A 21,395-nucleotide genomic window follows, 5' to 3' on the forward strand; every position below is an offset into this window, starting at 1 on the left:
TCCTTGGAATGCTCAGCTTCGTCAAGAAAGTGGAAGCCAACAGAAGAAACTTCATAAACAACCTTCTCTATTATTTGATGGAACATGTCTGCCTCTAAAAACAAGTGCAGAGCACTGAGACTTTTGTGTCTGCATCCCACTAAAAACAAGGCTGTTGCCTATTCACAACACTTTCTACATGTTTCTACTGATTCTAATCAGATGAGATAGATTAGGAATAATTGTAGGAGAGGAGAGAGAGAAAAAAAAAAAGAGGAAGACAAAGGAATGAATACTCATCGACACAAAGGTCAAAGAGAACAGATCCTATGGTCATCAACTCAACCCCAAATAAGTCTTTGCTGTTTGACTATTAAGTGAGTGCTACACTATGCGTACAGGTTTCCTCACTCCAGGGTTCATAACAAGTTTCATGCCAGCACGGTAACTACTTTCACGGCCACCACCACTTCGTTGGTTGGAAAAGCACCAAACACCAACCTGATTGATTGCTTCCGAGCCATCATGACGTTTTGAAGTGGGAAAAGTTCATCAGGTACAGAATCAGCACCAGAGAAACTTTCTTTCGATTGATGGATCGATAGTTGTGTTCCTGGAGCAGCAGCACTTGCACTACGAGCCAGAACGGGTGGAGCAGCAGCACTTACACTACGAGCCAGAACGGGTGCTGTAGGGGCGCAAATCCACACCAGAAAACCTGCAATGACAATTTGAAATGCCGAATCATGTCACTGAAGAAGCTTCTTGCGGCTTTTAAGATGGTGGCAACTTTAGAATGACAAATCACAGATTTGACAATCTCTCACTTTGAACTGATTCACACACCAGAAATTGTCCAGGATGATTGATTAAGTAGTGAGTGCTGCTTATGCCAAACATTAAGCCTCCCTCCTACGTCGAGATCATTAATCGGGTAACAGACTTATCAACAGGAACCTCCATTTTGCTGGAGATCATGTGGAGATCCTCTGTTATCAGCATTAGCATGCAACTCTAAATATCCAAGTTCCTGATTGTGTGTTGCCGTCACATTCTGCATTGGATCTCTCTCTAAAATTATTACGGAAGACACGACTAAATTGCTCTGATGTTTCCAAAAGGAAAAAAAGACTAAGAAACTGGTCCGCCTTCAAAGTATGCTGTCTCAGCTTTGATGACGCTCTGTACGTATGAACCTCTTAGACAAATTGCAAATGTATATATATTGTAAATTGTAAACGAATCGGAATGTATATATATTGTAAATTGTAAACGAATCGGAAAGCACATACCTTGAGAATCAAAACCGCAGCATCCTTGTGTATAACTTCATTGTACTCACCACATGAAAGCACCTGCAGCAATATACTCTTCGTAAATACATTAAATTTTTTGCAAGGGAAAAAAAGGACTGCAACACAAAAATCAGTGCTCACTTGAATACAGTTCGGACAACCAGAAGTAGACGTGCAACCACATGTTGAAATTAGTTCCAATGCAGCAGTGAGGAGTTCTCTAAACAGTAACTGGACCTGATATATTACACAAAGTCGCAAATTATGTGTGTATGCACCATAATATGAGATGAGACACATCTGCAAGCCTCATCCGGATACCTATATCATATCTCGAGCTATCTTTTTGTCATTCCTCACATTCCTTTTTAGTGCATTTTTTATTGTATGTTTGTGAGCTTTTTCCATGAAAACTGAAGGACATTAAGTTGCATGGGGCATCTCTATGTCCTTGTGATTGGAATGATAATTCCCAGGCATTTATATTATTGACATTCGAGCAAAATTTGCACGAAAGTTGACCGGGCAATCAAAAGTTAGTTACTAGGTCAGATGCATTTACCTGTGCTGCAATACCAATACCACCAGGATGTCGATCATACAACAAAATTCGTTCGGCAAAAGCACGTGTTTCATGGGGATTCACACATTCTGTAGCCAAGTCGGTGGCATTGCACATGATATACCTAGAAGATAAGATTGACAGTCATTTGTGTTGTACTGTAAGTAGAGACCTTGTCTAAAAGATGCCTCACAATGAAATATGCATGAAAAGAAATTCGCTGACTGAAAGTTCCTAAATCATTGCAATAACCAAAAACATTAGAAGAAAGATTTCTATGTGACAAAAGTAACAAAAGAAAATATAAAGCTCGTGGGACGTCATGAGTGTGAAAATTTACAAGGGCACGACATTCAGAAGTGCATGGGAGGCTGCATGCAAGCCTGAACGAAAAGGGAGATTCTCTGCCTCCAAAATAGTCTTTATTGACTGAGGAACACGTATCCAAGCTGCCTGGTATTCATTCCACATAAAAGAATCACCGGAATAGTCAAAAGAAAGGTGAAAATGGTTGTAAGAGTAAAATATGAATTAAAACACACATTAGCAAACCTGTGATTCGTAGGAAAATGTAGGTAGATTAAGATCAACTGTATCAAGTATCTGGTTACTAGTTCTCGATATCCGATAAAAACCAAACCATTTGGTAGTAACTTTGCAAGCATTTGTTCGGGCAGTTGTCTTTACATAACCAGATTCCTTCACCAGCGGATAGGCCTGTGGAAGAAGTACATCAGAATTAGCTTGAAGTCATGATATGCTCAAAAGTGAAGCAGAGATACTGCATCTCACATTACTCAAAACATGCCTATGTTTTAATAACCTGTTCAAGTAGATAGATGTATGGACAAGTTTCAACCCAATTCTTGTGAGTTGCAATCCATGGAAAAATGAACAACATAAAAAGGGAGAAGAATATTCGAATATAAACCGAACGGAGCCAAAAAGATCCAAGGAGTTGTCATTAAAACAAACATCCACACAAGACTACTCTTGAGACCTAGGCAGTAGGCAACTCAAAAATTTTATTGGTTAGTCAAACTGTTAGAGCAGCTTTATTATATCTAATATGTAAAAAGGCTATCAATAACATTTTTCATAAAACTGTAGCATAACTAAAAGGAAATCTAAAGTACTTGGCAGTTAATTCCAATCTTAATAACAATCAAGTAAAAGAAGGAAAAAGTTCTTTACAAATATTATACAATTATCTTGTCAACTGAAGTTAGCACATCAAACCATCTTGGAAGTTCTTGAATTGCATGTCATTTATCTGGTCAGATAAGTATTGTACAATTATAGCAAACACTATCAATAGAATGCACTTCAAATGATCAGTAACATACAAGGTCACCTCCAGAAACATGGATGTCTGTGTAATCTCGAGTCTTGGTATAATAGTTTAAATCAGCTTTCTGACAGAAGCCAACTTTTGCTGATAAATCTAAATCTTTCACCAAATATGTATTGCCTTGATTCATGTAGACAGCACCCTCATATACCTAGATAAAAAGATGATTTGACAAGAAATGGTTACTGACTTTCTGCTACAAAAGAATACAAGTATCACACATACTATGCATCACAATATCACATAATAAAAACAAAAAGATGGAAGAGAGAGACATAGACATGGCATTTCTTCACCTTAGTATCAAACATAGAACAGCTATCCAGGACATCATAAGCAGCCAAGAGTTATCCAATAGCTATCTGGCTCATTGACTAGAATTTAGTTCATGCATACACTCTCCTCATAATATGACAACATAGTTTACAAGAACATATTGACAAATTAGCTGAGTGGTTACCAGAATTTCTACACCCTATAAAGAATAAGACTACAAAGATCTGTTCCAGACTACTACAGTTAGAAAAGAGATGATAAAAAAATATATATTTTAGAGTCAACAGTTCCAAAACCTACTAGCTAGACATATATTTTCATCAACAATAGGACTTGAAAATGTTTAACAAGTTGGGACATAGTTATATTTCAGAAAGGAGAAAAAAGAACATCAGCCAACTGGAGCCTATGTATAAAGATTTGCAGAAACACAATTCACCATAAAAAGAATTCCATAAATTAAGAACCAAGAAATTCCAGTGTTTTGATTCCATGCTGTGTCCATTCGAGACACATGAAGGTCATGTGTGCACATGTGGGCACAGTCAGCATGGAACTCCATCCTGTGCTGACCGGTACAGTTGGGATACCAAGGATTACTTTTGTGAATAACAGACCTATGCATATAACTGTATCTTGTGACAATCGGCAAAAGTTAGGAACCCCTGAAGTTATGAGGCCTCCTCCAGGATACGCAAAACTAGAGCACAACTATCCCTTAGTACATGTTTACCACAGAGTAACATAAAAAGTTTTTAGTCCTTAAAGAAGAATTGATGAGGCATGATCAAAACATTAAACAAGAAGAATAGCATGCGAGGTTTCAGAAAGCAATATATTGACAAGAAATAGGATGCACTGCCAACAAATTATCCGTCAGCTTTATTAAGCAGCAACCAGAAACTACCTGGAAGAAGGCTGTGCTTTCTTCAATTTCCTCGAGCACTTCATTACTTATTTTCTCCACCACTTTGTATTTGTTAGTTTCAACTGCCCGTATACTAACTGCATGCGAAGGACTTTTCTGGAGATAGAAACAATAAATGTACAAGGCTATAATGGTAATCACAAGTAGTGGATGATATTCTCCGGTAGAAAACTTACTTCAGGTCCGATATAATTCCATAACTTTGGAGAAACACACGGATCAGAACCTAAATACCCCTTGTTCTTTAGAGCAACAATTGCACAACCAAGACCAGAACCAAAGTAATTTTCATCATATTGCAGACACAATGGTAGTTCAGAAGCAGCACAGGCAATATGTTGTTCTAGCACCTAAAAATGCATGGCAGGAAAAATGACATAGATACATGTCCATATAGATTCAGAACTTATTTCTCTAAGAAAAAACCAGTCAAGCTAAAAACCTTCTGGTTATTTGCATCAACTTGGCAGTGCTCGATTGGGCTCCCAAAGAGCTTCTGAGGGAACTTCATGAAATACTGATCCAAAGGCCCCTCAAATGCAACATAAACTGTCAGTGATGGCCTCGCTCTTCTGCCAGATCTCCCAGCTTGCTGCCACAAGCTACAGAGGGGGAACAACATATCACTAGTAATAAAAACCATATGCAACCAAGAATTGACAAATTATGCATGAGAAAATGTTAATGTCTACCTAGCAACGCTACCAGGAAAGCCAAGATGTAAAGTTGCATCAATATGCCCTATATCGATCCCAAGCTCAAGTGCATTGGTTGCTGCAACACCCAGGATTTTCCCCTCAAAAAGATCAGTCTCTATTCTTCTCCTTTCCTGCTCTAACATTAATTCAACCACCCAATGAAACATGGTAAAGTTTAATTTAAGAGATGCAATTGCAGAGATGACATCATGGAAGACAGGCACAGAGCATCAGTTGTAATTTGATTGACACTATGCAGTAAGGAAGACAAGCCTAAATTTCCAAACTGTTCAGAGTCAGTCAGCCTTTTCTGTGAAATTTAGCAAGGCAAATTCCTCAAGTAATGAAAGGGCCATCTGCTGTGTGGAGTTATTCATTGAGATCTTCAATTCTCACAGTACCTCTAATCAAGGATCGCAATTTCATACCAGACCTCTGGTAGGACCAGTACATTTTGTCAGTACTGGTGTATGGTACACCGGTACATACTGATGAGGAAAAAGAAGAACAACAAAGGAAGGAAGAAGAAGAGGCAATGGAGAAAGAGGAAGAGGAAGGAAGAAGAGAAGGAGGTGCAGAAAGAAAACGAAGGAGGAAGAGGAAGGAAGCGGAGATGGTGGAAGAAGAGTAGGAAGGAGGAAGTGGAAGAAAGAAGAGGAGAGAAGGAAGAAGCATACACGATCAACAGAGTGCAGTGGGCGACAAGGAGGTAGGTGGTAGCTGACTCCACACGTCGAGGCTCACGCTTGTGATGAGGGTTGGACCGTGAGGAGGCACACGGTTTTTATTTTATATGGCCGGACCGGACCGTTGAAATGGGTTGGATCCACGTAATGGTTCATGCCAAGATCGATAAATACTGATCGGTACCGACCAATCTGGATGAAAATGAATTCCTTGCCTCTAATTTCAGTCACTACATTTTATTTTATCTAACATATTTCCCTCCAATGTTGCTACAACTCATTATAACAAATGCAATCATTTCTTAATGATAAGATCATATTTAGACCCATTTTGGTTGGAAAATTAGTGAATAAAGGCATAATAAAAGAACCAAAGGCGACCCGTCTCTTAGAGGCTCCTTATGGGTCCACCCCAAAGGGGGTTGCTCAACATGGCATCTTACCAATGCATCGATCTGAAAACAAGAAGAATGTCCTAAAAGAGAACATCATGTATGTGTGATGTTAAACATAACTTTACTTTGAAGTTTGAACATCAAAATAATTGATATTAGACATTCAAAAACATTAAAACATCAAAATGCAATTAGTTTTGATGTTTCTGAACCATTATTAACACATACATTTCTTCTAATTGATTTTTCTCATCCAAAAACATGCTATTTCAAGAAACATATATTTTATTTGTCTGCATTTTGTATGCTTAATTTGCATACATATAAAGAAGATAGAGTACAGACAACAAAAGCAGGAGTAATGTTTTCAAGTAAGCCTGGATTCTTGTCGCCAAGAATGATCTACATCATTGACTGCTAAAAAGAAACTTCTCAGAAAAGGATTTCTGCATAGTATCATGATTGAGCCACAGTTAAATCTGCAACAAATTGCTTGCAGACTTTCTGAAGCACCATTGAATGTCATGGAGCCTTATAACTTGCAGACATGAGACAACAAAATTACATCCTAACAGCTTTGGTTAGGTAAACATAAATGAATCAAGCCTATCAGATTCATTTAGAGTCGGCATATATACCATAAGAAGCGACATATATTAGAGTCCACTTTGAAAGATTATACATACATAAAAAAAATTGAAGAATTCAAGTTTGGTGTGGTAAACATGAATTTTCAACTAATTAAAGGTGACCCATTAACTTTAGCAAAAAGAGAGGAAGGCACTAACTATTAAGTTAATCATAAAGACTCCCAACATGTGCAGTAATAAAATGACTTTGATAAAAAACCTGAGGAGAGTAGCCAGCACGATAGACATATATTGAATTAGCCAGATCCTTTGCAGTTGCCTGAAGTATTTCACGCCTATGTAAGTGACAAAAGTTAGCACATCTGATGTGAAATCAAGACAAAAAAGGGGCAAAACATCATATGCCATTATGAATTTATTAAAGTGAATTATTTAAAATACATATAATGGGTGACTTACGTGTAAGAGAGAACTAATTCACTCAGTTTCCGAGTCTTACAAAAAGCAATGCAGCGTAGCCCATGTTGAACCATTTCCGCAAGGAGATAAGATACCTCAAGAATGGGACTAAATAATTCACCATTAGAACAAGCCTTTACTATAATAAAATGCACCTACATGTTTCTGTAAAATGATAACTGGATGCAGGTTCACTAAGTTATAGAATTATATTGCATCAGCACAGTAGCATACAGATGGTATCTACCACCTCTAGAAAATGTAAGAGACATCTTTAGTTTATGATTACTTTCTTATCAAATGATCATTGTTCTCAGTGTAACTTAGACAGCACCCGCTGGTATAATGAGATAGTGAATAGAGTCTTCCTCATCAGCTGTATCATTATGTCAACCCACAAAGGCAATGTTGAACATCCATATATGGTAAATATTTAGGTAAAGGCTGTGACTTCACCTAAAATCTAGAACGAGTTGGAACATGGAGATCCTGACATGTTCCAGATCATTAATTGTTCAGATAAAGCTTGGATATATAAGATGCTATGTGCAACATGTGTCCACAACAAAGTAATTTTGTGAGACAAGGAACCTTGACTTAAAGCTTTAAAATCCAATTCAAATTGCAAGGCCTACCAGTAAATAAAGATAGGATAATTAACAGGTGGCCCTAGTTTTTATCAAAAAATCATTATACGCCTAGGTTTGATGGTGGAACTTCATCAAAAAATCATTATTCCCATTCCCTACCGTGCTAAACCATTTAATAGCACCCTTGGCTGATGGTGGAACTTTAATTCCACCCACAGTTTTACAAACATATCATTTGGGTATAATATATCACAAATAGTGCAGCTGTATAATCATTTGTAGATATCAAAAAGAACAATATGATTGTAAAATATTCATGTACAGAGACACATGCTCTTGCTGTAGAATTTAATTTTGGGCTGATATAATTGGAGTTAAAAGGAAACTCTAATGTTAGGAGAATGTCAAAGGATGGTGGATACTAGTTGCACCTAAACAAGTCTCCCAATAAAGACCAACAAAGACATTCTACTTATTGTACATAAAAAACTTCCCTTTTTTAAACTTGGTCATAATAAGATATGGTTATTCACATATGATCCTTTCTTCTTAGCATATTTACTAAATAGTCCTTGCCTTAAAGTTATTTGTATTCTCACATTATTTCTGTTTAATATTACATTTTAATTCTTGCAATTTACTTCCATTAGTTATTTAGTAATGAAGGACAATTTGGTCTTATAAAAATCAATTTAGTTTTATGCTTAGAAGATCAACCATAAAAACTATTTATTTATTAAGCCAATTAATGAGAAAATATAGAGATAAAAAAGAAAGATTTGCATATGATTTTTATTGACTTAGAGAAAGCCTATGATTGAGTTTCTAAAAATTTATAAAGGTGAATTTAAAAAAAAAAAGATATATCCACTAATGATATTCATGTTCATAACTATTAAGGATATGTATGATAATATAATTACTAGTGTTAGAATTATAGAGAGTATGTCTAGTGAGTTTCCTATTAGCATAAGATTACCTTAAGGATTTGCATTAATCTTTTCATGTTGATAATGGATAAACTTACTAGTCATACATAGTTACATACAATTATTTTGATAACTCTTTTGCTTTTAGAGTTTGCATGATTGTATACTGGGCCAGAATCTACTCAATTTACTCTTCCCAAGAAATATGTAAGATTAATCAACCAAGAAGAGTACAAATTTGTGTGTTCCATATGCTCATAGTCTTGTTGATGTCTGCAAGATGAACATAATACATTTTCTCATTTTGCTTTCTTCTAGACTTTCCAGAGCCAGGGAATTTTCGAGAACTGCTCCATGTTTGCAGGAACTTTTACTTCAATTACTATGGTGAATCTTTTCAATTACTTAATATTATTTAGTGTTTCAGATTGATATCTCTCCTATCTATACTTCCCTTGCCTAGGAATTGGTTATCAGCTTTACACACACAAAACCATGATAAACAAAAAGACTGCAAAAGAGAAAAAATGTCTACCTTGAACGTCTCGATTCTATAGAAGACTGAACAGGTTGCTTATTGTTCCTCCTGCCTAATGCCTTTTCTCTCTTAACAGGTTTTTTAATGGTACTTCTGCTTGATGTCTTTTGCCCCTACCATTCACAAGAATGAAAAATGCAATAATTTGTTCATCTCAATCACTGCAGTTCTTAAATGATGAGAGAATCGTAACTCGGGAAGCAAAGCAACATATTATGTTCTAATTGTTTGTCTTGGAAGAAAACCTAAAAAATGTGTGACCATGCTCACCAAATTCAACGGAGGATTCCATAAAATAAAATACTTTGGACCACAAGGACTTCCATCATTTTGAATCAGCTCTAGTGTCTGCAAGTTGCTAAGCACCTGATATATAACATAATTTTTCTCATGAAGAATCATTGTCATGATCACACTCTTAATGGTAATGACTGCCAATAGAAATGGTACATGAAGTCATCTTGCAAAAAGAATTTGTGCGGATTATTAGATCAATATGTATAAGTATCAACATCAAATTTTGTTGTTAATGATCAAAAAGGGCTATTTCAATTCCTTCCAACTAGCAACAAAATCCAGTGATCAAATTTAAGTAAATAGTTATCATTTCAAGAGCAAATGTACCAAGTTAGGTGCTCCTCTCTGCCGAATAATGACCAATGCATTTGAAAATAGGCACATTTAAGTTTGGGTAAAAGATTTCACCAGTCTAACAATTCAACATAATTTGAAGAATGGAACCAAGTCAATCGTTACTAAGAGAATTGTATTGATTCTTGGTATACAGTAAACAAGTTAGTGGCTTAAGTTACCAATAATGATATACCAACATGTAGCTGCCCAACCAAAAATGATTCTTTCTGATATAATGTGTGTTATGCCAAAAATGATTCTTGGCATAACACACATTATGAAATACAAAGTCTTATTAGCGTTTACAGTTCAAACAAGTCTTAATCAAGAAAAGATTTAGCCAAAACTTGAAAAAGATATCTCAATGGGACTTAGCAGCCTATCACAGCAAAAAGTAAAGATTCATGCATGGATAAACACAAAGATCAAACAGAAAACAATCCAAATAGAGTTACCGGCATCATTACTGCATTATTTTATGCATACAAGTGAAATTTTAAATCAAAATTTTTTACTCAATCAATTGGCAGTGATGGTCCTCTATGATTGAATTCGCTCGAGTCCGAAAACTCGTTCATTATTTGATCTTAAGAACAGAACTAATGACCTCCTATTCTTTATTTTTGTCTGTCAAATGAAGAACCATACGTAGGGTATTAGTACTACTAATCTCTTGAAATTTTTTGCTGAACATAACATCATCAATCTGGGTACAAAATGTTTGTCCCTAAGCAAGATGCAGCAAGAAATCACTGATGCCTTTGGGTCAGTGGGGTGAACTTCATCTTTGTTGATTCACTAGTCCACTGTTTGTGCAGTGCTTTCTCCAATATGTGACATATTTCTAGAACAACAATGCTAACCAAGCACTCAAAGTCACAAACATGAATTATGATGATAATGATGACTATCACATGAACAATTAACAGACCAAGTCCCATTTTTGTGGAGCTAGCAACACAGATCTTTTCCATCATTATGCTCTAGTGAGGTGCATCTTCCAGCACTTAGATCATGTATTCTTTCCCTTCCCTCTGATGAAAAGCAGCTTTTTGTTGCCTACTTCGAAAGTTCTCCATTCATATGTGCCTAATCACACAATATTAAACAAGTTCTCCAATCATAATTTAGAAAGTTCCCCTTAAAATAGTGGTGATTCACCATCAGCTCTTTAACTAGCCAATTAAGAATATACGCATCTGGTATCTGCTCTCACATATAGATGTCATTCTCTTTGTTTCCATAACTTCAAAATAATTAAAATATTTGAATTATTTATCCCTCAATTTGTTTACAAATGATTTGAGAAAAAAACAGTTAAATATATGAAAATAGTCTCACCAATGCTAAGGATGAAATACAATCATGCCAAAAATGTAAAAGCAAGTAATTCAATCATAGGTATGTTGGCACGTACCGCAGTAGCGTATGCTGGTTTTTGGTGTGTGTGGGTGTTGTTTGGGAAGGGCGTTCAAGAAGGAAGAAGCAACAAGGAGAAGAGAAGGCAGAGGAGGAACAAGAAGAGAAAAATATGTTCTAGGTAATGGTGGGGAATGGGCAGTATTGGGCAAAATTTGGTACAGCGAACTGTCACGGGCATAGCTGGTTTTGCCTAAGTCGTGCGGCACCCTTGCGTGTCCATCCGCAAAGGTTAACCTCCTCGAAACCTCCCATGGTCCCTTAGGACCTATAAAAGAGAAAACATGATAGAGAAAGTGCCTCACTCGGAATCCACAAGCAAACATTTCATAAAACACTTCATAGCCAATGCAAATTACACAGATTTTACAAACTCTGAACGGTTGCACAACAAAGGATCAAAATGGTCCACTACAGACCGATTATCTTTCACAAGTGTCCACATGACACAACCTTTATTTACAAGCCTAAAACGGCCACCAAACCCAACTAAAATAGAATTGTTATGCCTTCGATCGTCCCTCTATATGTTGTGCAAAGTATGAACATACCAAAAGGCACGGACATGCATAAGCATTACATCAAACATCCTGTTTAGAAGTTTGTCAGTGACAATCTCCCCCGCTCGTTCCTTCGACGTCCTCGTCGAAGCCTTTGCCGACACTGCAACTTCTTGCCTTTGCTGAGTCTTCAATCTTCAGCTTCAGCTGCAATGCGTCTATTGGCTACCAGCTGCTCTCCGTTGCTGTTGTTGAGTAGTTGAACTTTTGATCCGCCATACTGCTTCAACTCGCCAATGACTCTGACTCTAGTGTAGGGTTGGCTGAGTTGTGTTAATCCTTGTTGGTTCCTGCGGATCCTTCGGATGAAGGAAAAGATCATCCTTACTATGCATCAGTCTCTCAAATGCCTCATGCTGCTTGAACTGAGTGGATGCTTGTTGGAGCTTTAATAAGCATCGTCTCGCAAACTCTTTGAAGTTTTTAGGTCCTTCCTCCATAAAATTTGTCCATCGACTCTCCTTTCACTTAGTTGTCACTTCCAAGTAGGTTCGCATCACTTCCGCTTTCGATTAACATTCTCTTGGGAAATGAAGCGGATAATCTATTCTCAGTAGCACTGATCACCATTGGTGAGGATTTGACAACTATTGTCTTCTATTTGGTTTCTTCGAAGGGTCTTTGAACATTTACAGAGCCCCTCTGCTGGATAGATAAGAGAATTGGGGTACTCGATTTCGCTCATTCTCTTAAGGGTTGAGAAGGCAAAGGTTACTTGACTTCGCCCGCCTCCTCAAGCGTTGTACTCCATGCATCGAGCTGGTTACTGGCCTTCGCCTGCTCTTTGCTCACACTTTTGAAGTACTTGAAGTGTTTGCACTCCTTGCATTGAGTTAGTTACTGTGATTCACCTTATCAATGCCATTGAACTTCTGGAATGTAGGAAGTTTTCACCCTAACTTGGAGCAAGTCTCTTGTAGTTTTGGTTGCCTCTAGGATTGTATCGTCTTCTCCATCAACCCTGCCGCCTACTCCACTGAGTAGCAAAGGTATAACACCGTGTATTGCCTGCTTCGTTCCTTGGTCGTGCAAGAGTCTGCCGCCTACTCCACTGAGTAGCAAAGGTATAACACCGCGTACTGCCTGCTTTGTTCCTTGGTCGTGCACTCTTGCACGACCTAAAGTCCTTCATTTTCGGCTATGTTGATGAGAAGCTCGTTGACACCGGTCTTACGAAGTTCCTTGGCCTCTGCCCTTCAGCATTGTCTCGGTACTTGGAGTTTGCCTCTACATGCTCTACCTCCTCAGCCCCTTTCACGACCAAGCGCTCTCCCTCCATGAGAGCAAGGGATCGATAACTTCACGGAAGTCCTGCCTCTGCGGTACCATGGCACTGCCATACCCATGGCCCTACTATCCGTCACCTCGCATCTGCATCCCTTTTCTTCACGATCGATAGATCTGCCTCTGTGGCACTCCTTCGAATCCACCTCCATTCTAACCGATGCTTGGTTTTGGGTAGCTAAGTCCCTCTGGACTCGTCGTCGCTTCCTCGCCCCTTTCGACCCCCTACTTCAACACCTTTGTGTTCTCCAAGAAGTTCCCCTTGGTCGATGGAAAGGCATACTGCAACTCTCATACATGGCCTCTACCATCATGTTATAGGGTTTGTACCGACTTTGTTCTCCTTAACTTCCTTGGTAGCAACGTTCGCTTACTCGGCCTTGTCCTTTGACTTACCAGGCTCCCTTAAGCAAATATGGGCTCTAGAGCAATCCAACTCTCCAGCTGCTTCGATCATACCTCTGCATGATCAAGCCCCTCTCATAGGACTCACTGGTACTTGCATTCAAACTTTTCCCTCGGTGGTACACAGCCCCTATATACCGATGAATAAGGCTTCGATCGTACCTTTACATGATCATACCTCTGCATGATCAAGTCCCTCCTATAGGACTCACTGGTGCTTGCATTCGAACTTTTCCCTCAATGGTACACAGCCCCTATATGCCGATGGCCAAGGCTTTCATCCGATGCAAAATTCGATGTACGCACAAAAGACCTGCCTCTACGATATCATGACCTTCACTCCAATACCTCCCGATCATACCTCCGTATGATATAGTCTCTCACGGGACTAGATTCATGTGTATCGCATTGACACGAACTATTCCACCACGATCCGCTACACCATGTCGACTCCTGGTGATATCTACATTACATTCTGATCCTTGTGAGATGAACTCGAATTGTGATCCCTCCATGTGTGGCCTCCGCCAACACATCGCAGGGCCTCTTCCACCTTTGATTTTGTTCGCTCCTTCGGCAATCGACCTTCGTCCACCCGCTCTCGGGTCACACTCAGACGAAACACAACTCTAGGACAATCTGTCGCCTGGTAGCTCCCGAAGTCCACCGACTTCGCTGAAATTGATGTACCATTGGTTGGATCCTGGGCCTCTGAACACAATCTCCATTGTACACCACTTCCTTCATAGCAACTTGAATGACAGCATTGTAGCATATTCTTCAAGAGTACCCACCTCCGCGTCCACTTGCCCCTTGCCAAGGCCTTCTGAACCCAATTTTGCCTCCGCAAGTTGAGTCGCCTTAATTCCTCCATTAAATGCTTCTCTGAGATAAGGTGTATGTGCCCAAAAGCTTCATTCGTCTTTGGCACCATGCAAAATGAGTTCGCTCCATTAGAATGAAAGACTCATGAAACGACATGATCCCGCTCTTGCCGCTACAAGAGTTCATGTCCTTGACCTATGTCCTAGGAAAGCTATGTGCCTCCGCTCCATGTTTCATCTCCTATGTTGGCTCCCTTTATGCGGCTTGGGTACTTCGCCAAGTTACACCCAAGTTACTCTGCTCCTCGATTTGCATTAAGTTGATGATGGTCCTCATGCCCACCATTCTACGGGTCAACCCTTCATTGAGTCCGATCTCCATATCGACTCCAAGTGTGCCTTCATTTGTGTTGCCTTGGATCACTCCCTCACTTGATCTCGCAATGCATCCACCAATGCATTCTCTCAAGCAAGATCATGCGACGACTCCTCGCCGCTCGCTCGATCTATTGAGCTTCGTGAAGTTGTTGTTTTTAAGGTACTCCTCAACATGTGCGGTCTGTTGCACATGATTCTCCCTTTAGAGAGCCGGGACTTATCCATCCTGGATATCTATCCCCTTGGAGCAACATCTCTCTTTGTTTCCTTCCCTTTGAAAGTTTCGAAGACCACCATCCCCTTGGACTACTCCGACTTGCTGAACAAACTGTGCATTGTTTTGCCTCCTGCAAACGCACTTGCTAGATTGTGACTCCACGTCAATACAGCCCCCGCTGCACCACTCAAGGCCTAGCAACGTGTTGAACTTGCTGCATACTTCAGCCTCCTACGGACGTATCCTTCTCATGCCGAAGAGAAAGTTTCAATGCTCCATGGCGCCGAGTTTCGGTCGCCTTGGGATGGCCACGAACATCCCATCGTCCGCATACCAACCCTTGCATGAGTACCGAATTCTTCGAGTTAGCAATTCCCCTCAGCTCTGTGAGCTTTGCACAACTCTTTTTGTCGCTGAGCAACCCATTCCACCTTGCATGATCTCATCCTTTACCAAGCGCCTCGCTTGCCTTGAGCACCATCAAGTATGGTTGTCAACGTCGAGCCGTAGCTCGAACTCAGCCATCCCAACCTTTGTGCGCTACGCATTCTTCCAAGCTTGCTTGTCCTCGTGGTGCCTCTAAATGTCAATCTCAGATGCCCGCTCATCCGAGCGACTCCTTTTCCCTACATCTCCATACTCGTTTTCCCCCAAACGGTCGCGCGTGCTTGCTGCCCTCAACGCAGCCCCGCTAGGTCCCTCACATTTGCATGTCAAGTGTTTCTATGAGTGCTTGTCCAGCTCTGATACCATCTGTCACGGGCTTAGCTGGTTTTGCCTAAGTCGTGCAGCACCCTTACGTGTCTGTCCGCAAAGGTCAACCACCCCGAAACCTCTCATGGTCCCTTAGGACCTACAAAAGAGAAAACGGGTTAGAGAAAACGCCTCACTCGGGATCCACAGGCAAACATTTCAAAAAATACTTCATAGTCAATGCAAATTACAAACAGACTTTACATGCTCTGAACGGTTGCACAACAAAAGGTCAAAATGGTCCATTACAGACTAAATATCTCTCACAAGTGTTCACATGATACAACATTTATTTACAAGCCTAAAACGGCCACCAAACCCAACTAAAATGGGGCTGTTAAGCCTTCGACCATCCCTCTACATGTTGTGCAAAGCATGAACATACCAAAAAACACGGACATACATAAACATTGCATCAAACATCCCGTTTAAAAGTTGGTCCGTGACAGAACGACTGTCGAGGATTTGTTAACCATAAGAAGAGGTTTCTGCCCTAAACAAGTTAAAAGAAAGAGGCCGGAACGGTCAGCATAAATTGGTTCAGGAAATTGAGTTCCATAGTCACACGTCTGCATATGAGAGAATTGGCTTTAATTACAAAGTATTAAGTATTAGTTATTAACAACTTATTCTTTAGTGCCAAGTTGTTTTGACACGGAAAACAGATTGCAATCATAAATCACACATAACCTCCAAAATACTTTATCAGATGTATAGAGTGAGGACTAACGACTTATTCTATGTTAACTTGCATCATGATTCCTGAAGTTGCAAAGATATAAAATATGGGGTAGCTAAGGCAAAGACATTAATATGTGTTGATTAACCTACCATGGCATGTTCACGTGGGTTTGCCGATGTTGCAGTACAAAATATGAAGGATGGATCACTGCCATACACTGCACAAGTTAGAAAAGCAACTTTTAAGATCATTTATAAGAAAAAAGCAAGTATAGCCAAACCTAGAACTGTCCTACAAATTTCAATGCTATGTACCATGAGAACAAATCCTGCACAATCTCCTTAGTATGAGAGCAGTGTGACAACCAAATGCACCTTTGTATGCATGAGTTTCATCAATCACAATATACCTAATTAAGAAAACAGAAGTAAGAAAGTCCCATAATGAAATAACACGAAAGGTTTTCTTCAACAACAAAAACAATTCTGAAGTGAAAAGCTATAGTATCGTAAAGAAAGACCATCTGTGACCATGATATGCATGTATATGCAGGAAACTATAATAGCTCACGGAAACAGTAAAAAACCACAACCAACTACCTGAGGTTTGATAAAATCCGCTGAAATTGCCTATGAAATGGCAAGATAGACATGTGCAACATATCCGGATTGGTAATCAACTGCATATAATATGATGAAGCAACTTACAAAAGAAGTACAAAATAATTGACAAATACTTCAAGAAGCACCTATGTCCACATACCAATCTAGCACCATCTCTTATCAATTTACGGTTTTCTTTAGATGTATCTCCATCATAAACACCAATTTCTAGGCCAATATCCAAGCCACTTATCATTTTTAGTAGAGTTCTCAGTTGATCTTGAGCTAAAGCCTAAAAAAAATTACCATAACCCTCTCAGAAGAGTTAAGATAGCTACAATTGAAAGGTGAATTGTGTTGATGACTTTGTAATGATGGAACAACAAATAAGTTATGTGTTATTTTTAAGAGAGTACAAAATTGATAGGCAAGAAGGGACAACCTTTGTGGGAAATATGTAGAGAGCACATGATGATGTGTTCTTAGACAGTGCTTCAAGAACTGGAATATTATAGCACAGAGATTTTCCACTGGAAGTTGATGTTGCCACAACAACATGCTTCCCAGATAGAGAGGCACGTATAGCTTCAGCCTGATTAATTTCATACGAGGTCAAAAGCAACTAAAACATATGGGCTTCATTAATTAATATCAGAACAACCCTAACTCAATACCTGGTGGCTGTATAACCTTGTTATTCCAAGCCCTTTAAGTATCAACTTTAGAGCTTCTGTTAGATCAGTTGGGAGCTCGACATATGCAGCTTCTTTGGCATCTATTTGTTCCACATGTACTATCTGTTGAAGCTAAGGTTTCAATATCAAGATATCTAGAGTGCTATTCTATATAACTTCCAGATCCCAAAGTAAAAGTGTGTTGGAGCGAACCTGTCCTTGTTTTCCAATGCCTTCCCTGAGATGTTCAACCATTTCAGCAGGTTCCATAATATGTGTGCTCTGTTGATTAGAGCACAATAATCATTTCCATCAAACATAATATAGAGCTACAAATTACATGAAAAGAGAACCACTTAATCAGAAATTTATCAATTAAAAATATAATGATTGCAATTTCATATAGAAAAATTAGTTAATAATTGCAAATGAAGAGAAACCCACCAAGCATAATGATGTTTTTTTCCTGAATAACAATGTGTCGCTACTTTCTGAAAGAGCAATGATGTCCTTCATCAAAATAATATCTTCCAGAGGCAGCAGTAGAGAAATGCTACTTGCCAGTTTTCTATCCTGCAACAGTACTAGAACAATTCACATGCATGTTCCAGACAAACCCAAGTGATGTCTACTAATTTTGAAAGCTAAGCCAACAATTATCTCATATTAGGAGGTGCAGAAGATCTGGCCGTGTAATATGATTACTGTTCCAATTAAAAAGTTGTGATGATAATAAATGCATTCCTCTTACAAGATTAAGCATCACTTTGGAGTAGGACATGTTCCCACATCTGAATACATCTAAAACTAAGTCAGGGCCACGGATGTGCTACCATAACTATGAAAAAAGATATTTTGTCGTCTATGTTGATAAGCCTCAATTTCTGATCCTTGTGAGGATTTGTTATCTGAACTTAATTTCTGCCAAACTGCAAAGGATTGTGAAAAGCAGTTATATCTAATAAGCACTATAATTACTAACATAATTAGGTGACCCTAAAGCAGAATATAAGAATCATGTTCTATTTTACTCTGGTTACAATCTTCCCTTCCCAGTGCATGTAATAAGAAGCCAAATGAAGAATGCACCACAGGATATAATGTCCTTTATATATAATGTCCAGTGGATCAACCTACAATAAATCTAACAAATATTAAACAGACTAAACATACCATGCAGCACTTTATAGCTTTCCATAACTCTGAAATGAAATTATAATTCCTTCGGTCAAATGCACGAATAACTGAGGAAGTAGAAGCTTCTTTGTCAGCTGCAAATCCATGATATGCAATTAACTGCCAGAACCTAGTCAAAATAGAAAGAAGGATAACTCAAATATAACTTTCCTACATGTATTTGTCACTTCATGTTGACCATTTATGGAGTTGCATATGAGAATGGCAGAGTCCAACTTGTTCAGAATTCTTCGTTGCTCGCAAAGAGTTATCACCACCTAGACATGATCATGTAATATTTCAAACAAGCCTACACATCAATGCAATTTGTATATAACACAAGCAAGTCCAAACACATCAACATGAAAAGCATATAACCCACCAAAATATATATTGTATGTTCATCAATTTTATATAACAAGGAATATATCAAATGAAGAATTAGAGATAAAAATGATAACATCTCCAAATTTATTGCCACGTTGAATTTGGGTAAAAACTTGAATTGGTTTATAAAGGTTGATGGATGAAGTCCCATCAATCTGGCCTTTTGCATTTCACATCAGTAATTCAGGCTCAAGAAATTGATGGTTCGGTTATCGCATCGAGCCAGGTCACGACAAAAATATACCAGAAGCCAAGAGCAACATGTCAAAATGAACTTCAAGAATGTGAAGGATTGTGTTAATCAATTTTAATTGTAATTGTTGCTTTTTGCTAATAGCTTATGAATATGGCATCTAATATCAACAAACATGTTCACTTTTACTTTTTATAAATGGCCCATCTAGTTTCTAATTAATAAGCATTTACATAGTGTTTAATTGCTTCAAAGTAATTGTAGCCCGAAATGCCCTTAAAAAATAAATGAAAGCTTATAAACATGACTTCCTATTCATTCGTACATTGTATGAATCAGTATCTTCTGTTCCTATGTTATATTTCCATAATAAGAATTCATTCCATTCAATAACTTAAGATTTTCTCATGCATGGTGGTAAAATGCTAATTCGTTTAATGTGGAGAGCATCAAAGATACATATGAATGACACTTTAGGTTTGAAATCATAAATGTAACTATTTTGCAACTATTTTAACCATCACTCCACCTCAAATGAACTTACAAACAAAGCAATTGGTAGTACTACCAGTGGACAAAGTAGCGAAAGATTTTCAACATCTGACACACAAGTGTTTTCCAGTCCAAATGTCCCAGGCTGCTTCAGTGCTTCGTCTATGCATTTCCAAGTCAAGAATTTCTTTTGAATTTGAAAAAGAGCACACAGAATATTTATGAATGTAAAGTTCTTCAGTACTCTCTTCAGCCAGGAAGGGCATACACAATGCTGCGACATACTGGTCGATCTGAAGTACTCTTCAAACAACAAACAACTACCTGAATCAGCATTACATAAACAGCATACCGATTCCACGATGCATCGAATTCCATCACTCATCAGTTGATCAAAGATATTTTTTTCATCAGAACATAACAGGTCTCGAAGAAGTACATGACTGTCATCCAATTTTCGCTTGCATGTTCTTTTCATCGAAGTCTTCCTACACCTTTCACCCACTGACGTCTCCCCTTTCTTACTGGATAGATAATTAGAAGGCCCGCTCCGAGTTATCTCGTCTTTAGTTATGCCTGATAAAGACGACAGATCATTCATAATATCACGCCAGGCCATGTCCGCGGCAGGTGATGGCACGCTATCGAGAGGACGATTAGGTGGGCTACGCACGGGTGGACCATTTTCCACTGGGATCTGCCCAGATTTCTTGATAAACGGGACAAGAACCATAAACTCACCGTGCTCGACCGGATAGTCGTCCACGCGACTATCTAAGCTCAACTTGGAACCCTTCGAAACAAAAAGAAATCTTTCAAGAATGTACTGAATCAAGAAGAAAAATTAATGGAAACAACAAGAAAGAATCTCGGTGACACTCGAATTGCCGCAGAACACCAACAAGAACATCTTTTAGACGGGGGAAGATCGACCCTTACCTTGAAAAAGAGGTGGAAACGGGGGGATTTCTTCGCCGGAAGGAACGACGATTCCTTCAGCATAGCCTTCAAGTCGCCGATGGAACGGTCGGAGGAGATCGAGACAGTGATCGATCGGCCATCGAGGCTTCGGATTTCGATCGCCCTCTCCATCACTCCTATTTCCTAAACCCCTCGATCAATCGTCTCAAACCGTCCCGGCTCGGGCGAACGTCAAAACCCTGGAGAGGTTTTGGCGGGGAGAACGAAACGTGGCACGAGGAGACCGACGGGCATTCTATGTGGTACGAATCCTCCTTAACCGTCCATCGCACCGCTCCTTTCACAGTAACCGTTCGATCAAATGATTTTGCAGTTAATCTTCACTAAAATTAGACCCTATTAGATCCCACTTAATAATTAAACGAGCAACCCAACCAACCAATCTTGATCGTGGTGGCCCCGTTTTCTTCATGATCATGGCCGGTCCAATCTTGGAATCATGAGCGGTCTAATCTCGGT

The 21,395-nt window shown here is 39.0% G+C and overlaps 1 protein-coding gene across 2 annotated transcripts; it reads right to left on the reverse strand.

Moving 5' to 3' along the window:
• Positions 1–50: 50 nt before the first annotated feature.
• On the reverse strand, positions 51–21,107 carry LOC135581907 (uncharacterized). 2 transcript variants are annotated; one of them, XM_065119896.1, is made up of 27 exons: positions 20,895–21,107; positions 20,008–20,748; positions 19,059–19,161; positions 18,881–18,978; positions 18,152–18,280; positions 17,921–17,989; positions 17,708–17,830; positions 17,476–17,625; positions 17,194–17,325; positions 17,031–17,110; positions 16,746–16,840; positions 16,581–16,648; positions 9,547–9,642; positions 9,274–9,389; positions 7,220–7,327; positions 7,020–7,095; positions 5,084–5,220; positions 4,834–4,993; positions 4,568–4,741; positions 4,371–4,487; positions 3,183–3,338; positions 2,389–2,553; positions 2,177–2,289; positions 1,837–1,960; positions 1,416–1,511; positions 1,272–1,334; positions 51–697 (listed from the first exon to the last, which is right to left on the reverse strand). In XM_065119896.1, exons 1-27 carry the CDS (start codon positions 21,045–21,047, stop codon positions 644–646), a joined length of 3,696 nt encoding a protein of 1,231 aa, XP_064975968.1. In that variant the 5' UTR covers positions 21,048–21,107; the 3' UTR covers positions 51–643. The 2 variants fall into 2 exon arrangements, with proteins under 2 accessions (XP_064975968.1, XP_064975969.1); XM_065119897.1 differs by having other exon boundaries at positions 51–1,161.
• Between the last annotated feature and the right edge of the window lie 288 nt (positions 21,108–21,395).

Source organism: Musa acuminata, chromosome BXJ2-8 (assembly GCF_036884655.1).
Source record: "Musa acuminata AAA Group cultivar baxijiao chromosome BXJ2-8, Cavendish_Baxijiao_AAA, whole genome shotgun sequence".
Lineage (NCBI taxonomy): Eukaryota > Viridiplantae > Streptophyta > Magnoliopsida > Zingiberales > Musaceae > Musa > Musa acuminata.